This window comes from Phyllostomus discolor, chromosome 1 (assembly GCF_004126475.2).
Source record: "Phyllostomus discolor isolate MPI-MPIP mPhyDis1 chromosome 1, mPhyDis1.pri.v3, whole genome shotgun sequence".
Lineage (NCBI taxonomy): Eukaryota > Metazoa > Chordata > Mammalia > Chiroptera > Phyllostomidae > Phyllostomus > Phyllostomus discolor.
Window position 1 is genome coordinate 166,421,037 of NC_040903.2, and position 14,416 is coordinate 166,435,452.

General features: G+C 42.0%; 1 protein-coding gene across 1 annotated transcript in view; it reads right to left on the reverse strand.

Annotated features, from left to right (window-relative positions):
- PYGO1 (pygopus family PHD finger 1) overlaps window positions 1-13,650 on the reverse strand; it is a 29,693-nt gene extending 16,043 nt beyond the window's left edge. Inside the window, exon 1 of the mRNA XM_028506159.2 lies at window positions 12,968-13,650. Within this exon, the coding sequence (XP_028361960.1) occupies window positions 12,968-13,016 (49 nt within the window). The 5' untranslated portion in view covers window positions 13,017-13,650. The remainder of the gene's footprint in view (window positions 1-12,967) is intronic.
- Between the last annotated feature and the right edge of the window lie 766 nt (window positions 13,651-14,416).

Genomic DNA, 14,416 nt, shown 5'->3' on the forward strand with positions numbered 1-14,416 from the left:
AACTAGGGAAGTTTCCTTTCATTGTATTTTCAAATAAACTTTCCGTTTCTTGCTCTTCCTTTTCTCCTTCTGGCACCTCTATGACTCAGATGTTGGAACGTTTAAAGTTGTTTCAGAGGTTCCTAAGCCTCTCTTCATTTTTTTTGAATTCTTGTTTCTTTATTCTGTTCTGGTTGAATGTTTATTTCTTCCTTTTGTTACAAATCATTGATTTGAGTTCTTGTTTCCTCCCTTCATTGTTGGTTCTCTGTATATGTCTTTATTTCACTTTGTATACCCTTCACTTCTTCCTTTATTTTGCAGCCATACGCAATGATTTCTATGAGCATTCTGATTACCACTGTTTTAAACTCTGCATTTGATAGGTTGGCTATCTCCTTATCACTTTGTTCTTTTTCTGGACTTTTGATCTGTTCTTTCATCTGGGCCATATTTCTTTGCCTCAGCACATCTGTTAAGCTGTAAGGGGCAGAGCCTTAGATATTCACCAGGGTGGGGCAACCCACTTCACTGGGTTGTGGCTCTGTATGTGGGAGAGGAGTCAGAGAGGGAACAGTGTCACTTGTTTGGCTCTGGTCCCACTTTCAGTCACTTCCTGAGCTACCTGCAAGTGAATTGTGCCCTTCTGGTGATGATTCCCAGGTGTCTGGAATGTTCTAGGACCCTGTGGGCCCCTCCAACAGACTCTCCTGTGACACTGACAGTTTCTCTTGCTACTGCAACCCCCACAGATTTTTACAGCTAGAAGTTTTGAGGCTTTATTTGCCTGGCACTAGAACCATGGGTTTCATGGTCTTTCTTGCTCCCCAGCTATTCCTCTTGGTTTATCTGCATGAAAATGTGGGACTGCCAGCTGCGGCCTCACCTGCCCTGCCTGCCAGCCACTGCCTCGCCACATCCTCTCCATTCCAGCTGCTCATCTCTGCCTTTTCTACCAGTCTGGATGAATGCTTCTTCTTTAACTGCTTGGTTGTTGGACTTCCATACAGTTCAATTTTCTGGCAGTTATGGTTGTTTTTTGTTTTTAAATTGGTTGTTGTCCTTCTTTTCATTGTGCACAGAGGCAAAGCGTTACCTCCTGTCTACCTATGCCTCCATCTTGGCCAGAAGCCCTCAGGTGAGTAAGTGTATGTTCTAATATATGTATGGATTGGTTTAAGTATACATGCTATAGTGATTAAATTACACAAGCCAGGTTTGTTTCCCCACCCCGAATTCATATGTTAAAATTCTAACCCTTAAGGTAATGGTAATAAGATATAGGGCTTTTAGGAAGTGATTAGGTCATGAAGGCAGAACCCTCATAAATGGATTAGTGCCCTTATACAACAAACCTAGAAGAGCTCTCTCAACCTTTACCCATTTAAGGACACAGTGAAAAGCACCATCTATGTACCAGGAAGAAGGTCCTCACCAGACACCAAATCTACTGGGGCCTTGATCATGGACTTCCTAGACTGCAGAATTATGGTAAGTACAATTTCTGTTGTTTACAAGCCACTCAGTCTATGGCATTCTGTTATAACAGCTTAAATAACTAAGTGCCTAACACACTGCTTAGCACACAGTAGGCACTCACATACTAGTTCTCAGTTTGCTTTCCTTTAGACAAAACTATACCATAAGCTCACTTCACTCCAGTTTCTATAGTATTTAAGATCCTATTAAAATATCTAGTATTTGGCAGTGTCAACACACTCAATGGACACTCAAATATTAGTTTTTCATAATAGCACAGAAGTTTGGGTTATAATATCAGATTATTCTATCATTTACTATGATGTGAACATCTTAGCTAACAGCTTTGTCTTCACCTGAAACACATCTATAATGTTGCTCTCCACCATGGGATGAAAATATTGTGAATTAACTTGTGGATATAATATTATACAAATTCTACCAAGTATTTGACAATGCTTGATGACTGAAAGTGTCATTACTTCCTTTTAGAATGCAAGGAATAAAGTGTCCACTGTGTGATGCTCAGTACTAGATCAATCTGCATATGTAATAAACATTAAATTCAGAAAGCAGCCAACATCAGGTATTTAAGGTTTCAAATACATGTGATTCTTATGCCAGATGTTTCCCCAAAACTAGTGATCTTTGTATTACTGACATGCATGAGGTTTAAGGTTTAAGCTTACAAAAGTAAAGCTTAGGAAGAGTGAGTGGATAGCATCAATGTGTGAAGCTGTCTCTATACAATAATACCCCTAAATAATAAATTTATTTTATTACCAATGTCAGCCAAATTTTTATACAAAAAACTTCAGAAATCATGGAGAACAAAGCTGCAAATTTTTACAAAAATCATGTAATAAACATTGTGTAATTGTCTTTCTCAACAAAACTGAAATTTGAGCAGTTTCTGCTTTTATAACTTTTCTGTTCACTATTTTCTCCCTAGAGGAAGATAACCTTCATTGTTTTTCACCCCATATGCATTCCCAATCTAAATGAAAAGGAACATGCTGTTCATTATTTACTGATGGATTAACTGATTCAATATACCTAGGAGTGAACGTTGTCCTCCCTCAGTAGCTCAGTTGGTTAGAGTGTTGTCCTGATATGCCAAAGTTGCAAGTTAGATCCCTTGCAACTAATCAAGCAATGATTGCATAAATAAGTGGAACAAATTGATGTTTCTTTCCCTTTCTCTTCTTTAAAATCAAGTACATATTTTTTAAAAAGTGAATGCTGATCACATTACTATATTTTAGAACGTGTATTTTACTTTTTTAATTGTATTTTGAAAATACTATTAGAGTAGTTCTTCTGATTTTCCCCCCTTTTCACCCCCTCCATCCAGCATCCCACTCCCTCAGGCAATCCCCAAATCATTGTTCACGTTCATGGGTCATGTGTATAAGTTCTTTGGCTACTCCATTTCCTATACTGTACTCTACATCCCCATGGTTATTCTGTAACGACCTATTTGTACTTCCTAATCACCTCACCTCTTCACCCATTCCTCCACATCCGCCTCCCATCTGGCAACCATCAAAATGATCTATGACTCTATCTCTGTTCTTCTTGTTGCTTAGTTTGTTTTTTATATTCAATTGTACAACAGATAGATTTGCCATTTCATTGTTCATAGTTTTGATCTTTTCTTAAATAAGTCCCTTTAACATTTCATATAATAATGGTTTGGTGATGATGAACTCCTTTAATTTTTTTCTTGTCTGGAAAGCTCTTTATCTGCCCTTCGATTCTAATTGATAGCTTTGCTAGGTAGAGCAATCTTGGCTGCTTTTCATGACTTTTAATATTTCTTGCCAATCCCTTCTAGCCTGAGAAATCATCTGATAGTCTTATGGGAACTCCCCTATAGGTACCTAACTTCTTTTCTCTTGATGCTTTCAAGATTTTATCTTTATCTTTAACCTTTGGCATTTTAATTATGATGTATCTTGGTGTGGGCCTCTTTGTATCCATCATAATTGGGACTCTTTGTGCTTCCTGGACTTCCAGGTCTATTTCCTTTACTAAATTAGGGAAGTTTTCCTTCATTATTTTTTCAAATAGATTTCCATTTTCTTGTTTGTTCTCTTTTCCTTTTGGCACCCCTATGATACAAATGTTGGACATCTTGAAGTTGTCCCAGAGGCTGCTTATACTATCCTCCTTTTTGGATTCTTTTTTCTTCTTGTTGTTTTGCATGGTTTGTTTGTTTGTTTGTTTTTGCTTCCTTATGTACCAAATCATTGATTTGATTCTTGGCTGTATCAACTCTACTCTTGTTTCCCTGTAAACTGTCCTTATTTCAATTAGTGTATCCTTCATTTTGGATAGGGTCATTTTATGCTGCTGAGGTCCTCACTAAATTCCTTGAGCATCCTTATAACCAGTGTTTTGAACTATGCAGCTGATAGATTACTTATTTCCATGTTGTTTAGCTCTTTTTCTGGAGTTTTGACCTGTTCTTTCATTTGGGCCATGTTTCTTTGTCTCCTTATTTTGGCAGCCTCCCTGTGTTTGTTTCTATGTATTAGGTAGAGCTGCTTTGACTCTGTGTGTTGGTAGTGTGGCCTAATGTAATAGGTATCCTGTAGGGTTCTGTGCCACAGCCTCCCCTATCACCCATGCTGGGTACTCAAGGTATGCCCTTTGTGTGGGCTGAGTACACCCTCCTCTTATAGTTGCTGTTGGTAGATCAATGGGAAGGATTTACTCAGGCTAGTCAGATGCAAGGATTAGCTGTGACCACTTACCACCAACCTCTGCCCTCCATGGAGGATCAGCTATGGAAGGGCAGAGTGCTCTAACATGTGCTGCAACATGGTCTGTAGCTATCGACTGGGTACATTGGCCTTAGGGTTTCCTGGGTAGTGCAGGCCAAGGTCTGCACCACTCATGTTTTGCCCAGGGCCACCCTGCCTGAGCTATAAAGCAATCTGAGATAGCTGCTATTTGTGCTGGGCTTGGAGATTCCCAGGAGAAGTCAAGTTGTGAATCTAGGCTGGCTGCTGCTAATGTTGGACCTGGGACTCACTGAGGCCAGCTTCTGCTTGTTTGAGAGGATTTAGGAAGTTGTGCAGCATGAGCAAAGACCTGCCATTCATATGGAAAAGCAGCTTTGGTGGGCCCAAGTGTTGGGTGGGATGGAGTCTCTGGGGATCTCCAAGGTGGGTCAAACAGTGTCAGACAGGTTGATGGAGTCTCAGATATGGCTCTAGCTTGCCAGCTCTGTGAAGAGAGGGTTTAGAAAGTGGCCTCTGCTGGCCTTGATGCCAGACACTTCAGTTTCTCCCTGTGTGCCATTGGTGTCTTTCAAGCTGCTACCCTGATGTTTGAGCTAAGAGGGGGTGAGTCTGAGTAGGTGAGTCCTTGAGTGGATTCTTGAAGAGGAACTGCTTGGGGGTCCAGAAATTTCTTCCACTGTCTTAATCCCCACTGTTGTTTTTTTCTTTTTTTTGTAGTCAGAGGTTGTGGGGACTAATCTTCCTGGCACTGGAACTCTGGGCTGAGGGCCTGGTGTGGGTCTGGGACTCCTCACTCCCTAAATCCCTCCCGAATTTTTATCCACCACACATGGGTGAGAAACCAGCCCATTCCACATCTGGGTCTTTCCTACCAGTCTGGATGGAGGTAGTTTCTTTAGTTTCATAGTTGTCAGACTTCTCTTCAACTCGATTTCTGATGGTTCTGAATGATGGCTGTTGTATTTTTTAGTTGTAATTTGATGTGGTTTTGTAAAGAGGAGAGCTACATCTGCCTATTCCAGCATCTTGACCGCAAGTAGAATATATATTTAGACTTTATTTTGCTGATTTTAAAAGTAAACACTTACAGATAATTTATAATGTACAAGACACTACTGTCAGTGATTTATATATATTAACCCATTTAATTGTTCAAACAACACTACGAGATTCTCATTTGGCAGCTGAGGAGATTGATGAGTACAGAATATAAGTAACCTGTTTAAGTCTGCACAGCTAGTAAGTAGCAGAGTGGGATAAGAAACTTGGCAGTTAGGCTCCAAGTCAAAATACTATACTGTTTCTCAGTATTGCTGTTAGCACATTTATAGAGACTGGGAACAGGAAAGAAGACCTAAAATCACTCTTCACCATATCTTATGGCTCACCTTGATAATAAAGATGACTTGGATATCTTGAGTTGCCTGAAATAATAGTATTAGAAAGAACTGTATAATCTTCCCAAAAGGTAATTCTTCCATACCTCTGGTGAAAGAAACTACTAAGGCTATATTAATTAAAGTTACTGAAAACTCTTTGTTTTAAAAAAATAATTAATTTTTAAATATATAATCTTTATATATATATATATATTTTTAAAGATTTTATTTCTTTATTTTTCGAGAGGGAAGGCGGGGGAGAGAGAGAGTAGAGAGAGAGAGAGAGAGGGAGAGAAACATCAATGTGCGGTTGCTGGGGGTTATGGCCTGCAACCCTGGCATGTACCCTGGCTGGGAATCGAACCTGGGACACTTTGGTTCCCAGCCCGTGCTCAATCCACTGAGCTACGCCAGCCAGGGCTAATATATAATCTTTATATTTTTTCACCAAAACCTCTTTGTTAACAGTTATCAAATTAGATTGCAAAAACACTTGTTGAGCTTCTGTAAGTATAGAAATGAAAGTAATAATTCCTTCCTGTAACATCCCATAATCTAGAGGAAATAATTTCTTTTTTTATTGAAACTCTTAAATTTAACATGATAAATACTATGATAAAGATGAGCACAAGATGTTGAGTGAACATAAGGTACTCGCATGTAATCTTGACTGTGGGAGGAGTGTCAGGTACTCCTTTGAAACCTTGACTGGGAAGTTTCAACTGAGCTGATACGTTGAAGATAAGTATCTCACCAAAGAGGGAATAAAAAGAGGACATGCCTAGGAGAAATAACAGAATGTGCAAAAAAAGATTTATAGGGAAGAGAGAACATAACAATGTCTAGAGAGTAAATATGAATATTTCAGAACTAGAGCATAATACAAGGGGGAACATTTCATGGAATATGAAGGATGGAGAACTAAGCAGTAGGCCTGGACCAGTTGAATTTTTATCCTAAAGGCAATGGAGAACCACTGAAAATTTTTACAAACCCAAGATCAGTATGACTGAATTGTGCTTGGGGAGCACTATGCACTATGACAATGGAACATAGTGACTAAGTCTTTGGGCCCTAGAATTTAAGTTCTAGCTTTGCCACTTATTAGCTGGGAAAGCTTGAATATATTACTTAACCACACATTATTTAACCTCTCTGAGCATCAATGCCTCAACTGTAAACCTAGAATGATAACATCTAACTCACAGGATTATTGAGAGGATAAAATAAGATGATCCATTTAAACCACTTAGCAAACTGGTAAGTTTGGTAACTGGTTCAGTGGGAGGTAATCATTTATCACCATCAGGAGCAATGTGAACAATGGATTTAGGGGGACAAAATGGGAGGCAAGGAAACCAGTGAGGGCTATCATGATAATCAAAGAGATAACATCTGAACTCAAGTGGCTACGAAAAGTCCAGGTGATGATGGGTTCAAAACATATTAAGGGTAGCCCTGACTAATGTAGCTCAATGGGTTGGGTATTGTCCTGCAAACTGAAAGGTCACCGGTTCAATTCCCAGTCAGGGAACATGCCTGGGTTGCTGGCCAGTCCCTGGTTGGAGGCAAGTTAGAGGCAACCGATTGATGTTTCTCTTGCACATCCACATTTCTCTGCCTCTCTCCCTCCTTTCCTTTCCTTTATAAAAATTAAATAAATAAAATCTTTAAAAACAAAACAAAAACATATTAAGGGTAAAGGTATTCTAGAACTTCAGGATACTTTTGGGTGGGAGTAGGGGATGGGTTTGGGTCACTGGATAAATGCTGTTCACCAAGATAGGGATTATGTGAGAAAGAGTAACTGGACATCTCACAGATAGATACCTTTCATTCATTACATTCAAAATAAAATTTATTAACTTCTCCCTCATAAATCCATTCCTCCTTTTATATATCTGTGAAACCATTCTTTTAAAGTTTTTCTCCTCTAACTCTCTGGGTACTTCTTCCCATTCTGCTCCTCAGGGTCCTCTTTGCCCTTCTGTATCCTAAATATTGTGTTTCCAAAGTTGCTTTTCTCTTCTGACTTTTCACTCTCTTAGGTGAGCTCATCTACTCCCAAGGCATTAATTAGTATTCATCTGTTTACTGATAACTTCCAGATCTCTATTTCTGACTCCAATCACTTGCTTCAGTTCCAAACCATTATACCCATTGTGTATCCTGGAAACATCCCAGGGGAATATTCATTCAACGTGTTGAAAACCAAGCTTATTTTCCTAATAATCTGCCTACTTCTTACATGTACTAATTAAACAACAAACAACAAAAGCTAAAAAAGAAAACACCTTTCCTTTAGACATTCTCTCACCTTCTCTTCCCCTTGACTCTGACTATATAAATTATGCATCCTCTCCAATTTTAATCCAAATCCTCCATATGCCTATCCAATGAAGGCAGTCTATATTTTTTTTAGCAAAGTGTACCTTTAGCACTTCCATGACATTTCTGTGTTATCCCATTCTAAAATACATCCTCACCTTTCCAATTACATTTTTTTGTTTAAATTTTATTTTAATTATTGTTCAAGTACAATTTTCTATCTTTTACTCCCATCCCAGCCCACCCACCCAGCCCTCCCCGCCTCCCTTCTATTTCCACCCACCCCTAGTTTTTGTTCATGTGTCCTTTATACTTGCCAATTACATTTTTAACTTAGGTTAAAAACATTTCATTTGAAATAAATGTCTCAGCTTCCTCCTCCTTTAAATTTCTGTCTTCCTCCATTCTTTTTTTCCCTCCAAAACTACTCTTCATTTGCATCCTTGATACTATTCCCCTTCTCTCCTCTGCAGAGACCTGATTTATGAGAATAGGAGTCTTATCTGTTTCATCCCCAACTTCTGGAACAGTGAGAGCCTAGCACATTGTAGATATTCAAAACTATGCACTGAATATTTTATTCAGGAATTATTCTTTCTTTCTCTTGCTTTTTTAGTTTCTCCCCTCTCCTTCTACATTGATTTCTTCTACAAGTCTAAAATATGCTTAAGTCTTTTTTTCAAGGGAGAAAAAATAAATAAAAAGATATCCATACAAACTTTTTCTTGACCCTATCTTTCCACCTACCACCCAAAGTTCTTTCAAGTTGCATTTGCACCACTTTGCATTTGCAAAGTAACTTCATTACTTTGAAATGTGGTTTTCTCCTAAAAGTGCCTTCTCAAAATCACTACTGATTTCCTAGAACTTTTTTCATCCCTCATGTTCTTTGTTGATCCTATATTATTTTACACAAAGGAACTCCCACTGCTTCTTAGAACTCTTCTCCAGGATATCTTCCATGGTTTCCTTAAAAACAAATTATATGTACCTTTATTTTCTGTTGGTGGTCACCTCACTTATCATGCTGTTTACAAATGTGTATTTATTTGTCAGCATCCTGGACTAGACTAAAAATGTCTTCAAAACAAGCGTTATGTCTTCTTAATATATATATCCCCACTGTCTGACACTATGAATGCTCAATAAATATTTGTTGAGTAATGAAATGAATATTGTCATTACATCAACACCCAGGAATTCTAAGAACATTGTAGAATGGGAATGTTGGTTAAAATAAATAATACAGATAACTTGCTAAGAGAGAAGGACATATAAAAGTAGTATGAGGGGCTATGGACAATCAGAAAGCGGCCTAAATATATGAATGAATTATTTCACATACTTACTCATTCACTCACTTGGTATTTACTGTGAGCAAGGCAATTTGGGGAGAAATTGAAAGATACTCCAGATATTATACCTAGGCTCATGGATGTGTTTTTTTTAAAGATTTTTTTTATTTATTTATTTTTAGAGAGAGAGAAAGTGAGAAAGGGAGGGAGAGAAATATCGATGTAAGAGAGAAACATCGATTGGCTGCTCCTCCTAAGCAACTCGACCAAGGACTGAACCTGCAACCCAGCCATGTGTCCTGACCAGGAATCAAGCCAGCAGCCTTTCACTTTGAGGAACAATGCCCACCCAACTAAGCCACTGTTCAGGGCCTCATGGATGCATCTTACAATCAAGGGCTGAGAATCTAGGAGTGATTAGACTGGTAGAAAGTAGGAAGGAGTAAGATACTTTGCCTTATTAAAGAGTAATTCTGAATCTAATATTAAAATATCAGGACAAGTTTAGATGACCATAAATTAGCTTCCTCTAATCTGCTCACCTTTGCAATCTAGGTCTACCGGCAGCAGTTCTCAAACTTGAGTGTACATAAGGAACACCTGGGGATCTTTTTTAAAACATATTTTATTGATTATGCTATTACAGTTGTCCCATTTCCCCCCTTCACTCCCCTCCACCCTGCATACCCCCTCCCACCCACATTCCCTCCCTTTAGTTCATGTCCATGTATCATACTTACAAGTTCTTTAGCTTCTACATTTCCCATACTATTCTTACCCTCCCCCTGTGTATTTCTACCTACCTTCTCTACTACTTATTCTCTGTACCTTTTCCCCCCTCTCCCCATCCCACTCCCCTGTTGATAACCCTCCATGTGTTGGGGAATCTCTTTAAAGATGGAAAAAAGTCTCCCAGGAATCCTGATTCTGTGGGTCCAGGAATGTGTATCTTTAATAAGCATCCCACAGGATTATGATGCATTTGGTCTGCAGAGTATACTACTGTAAAGTCCTTAGTCATTCACGTCATGATTTTGCCATATCTGAGTTACACCTATATCTTAGCTTTATCCTACTTAAGAAGTTTGTTGGCTTATATTTTTATAGCACACATGATATAAACATATAACTATTAAAAAGTTGCCCTGGCTGGTGTGCCTCAGTGGATTGCGCTCTGGCTTGCAAAGCAAAAGGTTGCTGGTTTGGTTCCCAGTCTGGGCACATGCCTGGGTTGCAGGCCAGGTCCCCAGCTAGGGGTGTGTGAGAGGCAAGGAATTGATGTTTCTCTCACATCTCAATGTTTCTCTCCCTCTTTTTCTCCCTCCCTTCCCTTCTCTCAACACACACACACACACACACACACACACCAAATAAAATCTTTTAAAAAGTTTATCTGTATGCATCAGCAGATGTGAAACAGTTTGAGAAACACTGCTCAAGAGTTTATGCTCTGTAAACACCACATCCTGCAAGCAGTCTGATGACACAAATTATAACAAAGTTCCACGACAGTGAAGTTCAACAGAATAGTGCTTCAGAATAGTTCATGTACACACCCTGGTGTGTACCTTTATGGATTATAATGACTTATTATAAAAATTCCTCCTAATATTGACTTTAAAAATACTTTGTCTCTTACTCTGGTATTTAATTCTCAGAATGTTCTTGAGCAGACACCTAAACCAACTCCCAACAATTAAGGCATCAAACTTAAAAGCAGCAGTTGGAACAAAATGAAGATAGATTTGTGCTCCCAACGCACAGTAAAAAATATATATCCATTTTATTTAAACTTACATTTGATTAAGACTGATAATTGAGTTCACAAATATAAACTTGATAGCTCTCTTCCTTTTCCTTCAACACTAAAGTAATTTATAATTATAGGTAAAATAATATGGCAAAAAGATCAGAGGAATAATTGCATCTCAGAAAACTCTATTCCTTAAAGGTTTGGCAACTTGCAACCACAAACAGAAACGAAAGTTGAAATAGAAAACCATAACCAAATTAAAGATTGTGTTGATATTAAGCCTTTAAAAACAATATTCTGCTCTAAATTATGTACTGGCTTAAATGGCTAAGAAAATCAATCTTTACCTAAATAACTAGCGGATGTTTTTCAGGTACCACATTCTCACTGTGTCAAAAGCCAGTTCCATATATTTAATCTCTAGTCACACGGAACAAAAACAGATGAATGACTGTGGTCCTTGACCTCTACATCACTTAAGTCAAATGGAAATTTACTTTACTACTTACTGATTTATAAAGCACTTTATCCTGTTTGGATAAAAGGATTATTGCAATAGCCTCTGAACTAGCCTGCCTACTTCCACCCTTGTTCTCTACAGTCTATTTTCCACACAGCAGCCAGAGAAACCCTGTTAATATGTCAGATCAGTCACTAGTCTGCTCAAAACCGCCCCTCCCTATCTTAAAGGCAACGTCTTTTAAAAGGCCTACACAGGCCCCCCTGTACACAATCACCTTGTCCTTAAGCTCAGCTCATACTACTCTACCTTTGCTCACTCCTCGCCAGCTACATTAGCTTCTTTGCTGTTTCTTCAGTACACCAAGCCAATTCCAGCCCTAGGGCCTTTGTATTTGCTGTTCCTTTTGCCCAGACTGCTCTACCCAAAGGCAGCAAGGTGCTTCTGCTCTATCACTTCCTTTGGGTCTTTGCTCAAGCATCAAGTTCCAGGTGAACTCTCTTACACAAATTGCCACCTCCCCACCCTCATACATATTTCCTAACTACATTCCCTGCTTTATTTTTCTCCATAGCACTTACCATTGACATTCTACACCTTTTATTTGTTTAGCAGTTGTTTACCCCACAAGAGTGTGAACTCCTGCTGGGTGATGATTGTGTTTTTGCTTTGTTCACTGTTATATCCCAGGGCGAAGACCAGCGCCTAGCACACAGTAGATGTTCAATAAATATTTGCTTAATGAACAAACGGTATTACATCAATTTGCGGGTTTTCATCCTTAACCCTATTAACAGCTAGAAATGAAAGCTGGAGGATATCCCCCAAATTTCCAGACGGCACTTGGGGTCTGTCAACTTACATGCATTATCTTTTGTCTGGTACATCGTTCCTCTGATTTTTCTTAGATAGTAAGGCAGCAGGAAAAGGCCTAACGTGGGCAAGGAAGAAACAAACCAATCATGTATAAAACTGATTTTGGGTGGCTTGATTCTTCTCCATAAGCCAACAGAGAAAATGCCTTTTGAATTTTCATAGTTTCTCCTCCTAAACCTGAGGGAAATAAGCTGTATGTCTGTCTTCTGGGGGCGTGTTGGGGGGTTGCTGGAAGAGACGCGAAGGTGCACCTTCTTCAAGAACGTCAACTCTTGTGCGGTCTAAGTTACTTTTTGGGGGGGGTGGGCATCGTTCGTGGTCTCTGCTAGCGGGTGTTTCTTTCTCACCCTCTGATGTACCTATTGTGCTGTGTCTTGCGAATGAGATAAGGTGGAAGAGGAGCGGGGGACGAAGGGATGCTGAGCGCGGCTTCAACTGCCTCCTACCACAAAGTCGGGGAGGCGAGGGCTCCGCGCGGGTGTCTAGGGGGCGAGCGGGCGCCGGAGTCACGCGCCTCCGACCGCAGCCTCGGCCCCGGGTCTCAGGCGGGATGCGGGCTGCACGGAGTTAGGCCCGGACAGAGGCCGGTGGCCTCCGAGCGGCCGGGCACGCGGCCCCCGCGCACCCCGCTCTCCCGACCCCCTCAATCCGGCGCCCGTCTCGGTTACCTCGAACTCTCTTCAGCGAAATGGGATCCTTCTCCTGTTCCGCTGACATTACAAACCGCAAAGCATGACTCCCCCCCAGGCCGCGGGAATTCGGTCTCTTTGATGCGGCGGCAGCGGCGGCTCCTCCTCCTCCTCGCGGGGCCGCTGCGGCTGCGAGGCAAGCCTCGGAGCCGAGGCGCGGCCGAAGGCGGCGTGGACGCGGGCCGACTTTGCAAAGTTTGGGAGGAGGACGAGGCCTCCGGGCGGCCGGGCAGCGTGCTGGGGCTGGCCGAGCTCAGCGGCGGTAGGAGGGAGCGAGGCCTGGGGGTGGCCCCCCGCCCGGGGCCGGCATGTGCGGAGGACTAGTGCGCCGCCGTCTCCTCCCACTCCTTCTTCGTCGCCGCCGCCGCCGCCTGAGGAGCCGCTGACAGGGGAGGCAGGAGCGGGCGGCCCGGCCCTGGCGGCGCACTCACAGCGCCCTCTGAGGAGGAGGTCTGCGCTCTCACCGCTCCCGAGTCACAGACACAAAAGCCCCCAGCGTGGAGCCGCCTGCAAAACCCGCTCTAGGGCGGGCGACAGACGTGGCGCAGCCTGGCGGCTTCCCCTCCCTGGGCTCCCCAGCGCCTCGCGGGGACGGACTTCTTGGGGCGGGGGCCGCCGCCTGGTCCCACCGCGCCTCCCGCCGCCGCCGCCACCAACGCCTCGCGCTCCGCCTCAGCCCAGCCCCCACGGCCCGCGCGCGCCTCTCGCTCCGCGCCGGGTTCGCGGGCCCGCGGCCCTCCTAGCCGGGGCGAGCGGCGCGCGCCGAGGGGCCGTCCCGCCCCGCCCCGCCCCGGCGTCTTCTGCGAGGCCGTGGCATCTCCGAACTTCGTCGGAGGCCACGACTGGCATCACGGCCTCGCAGCAAGGGATCTGAAAGATCCCTTCGTGTGTACACACGATCAGAGAAAAGTTTCTAAGTGGGAGCTGTAGAGTTCTCGGCGGGCTTGTGGACACCCACATTCCCTAACTCCGTGTCCGGGTCTGGACACCTGTTTGTGGAATGCCCCAACTTCAAGTTTTAACAACTTGACCGGAAGAAAGAGCGATGCAGAATTAATACAAGAAGGGAGACTGGGTAGAAGCTATGAGAAGGCTTGACTTGCTTTTAGACGTTAAATTTTGAGAGGACCACCAACGTGCTTGTAGATTGGATTTGGTCACTGGTAACACATCAGTTGAGCTGTGTGACCTGAGGCAACGTACATAACCTCTCTGAGTCTCATTTCTCATCTTTGAAAGGCAGTGGAATCTTCTAACTCTGACATTCTTCAGCTTACTCTTAGGAAACTGTTCTCCCCATTTGTCGTTAGATTTTTCAGTTATCCTACTAAAGAGAATCTGTAGGTGCAGACTCAGATCTTCAATCAGGAGAGACTCTGGGTTTATTTTGATGTCAGAGTCACTAGAAAACACTCATTATTCATATGA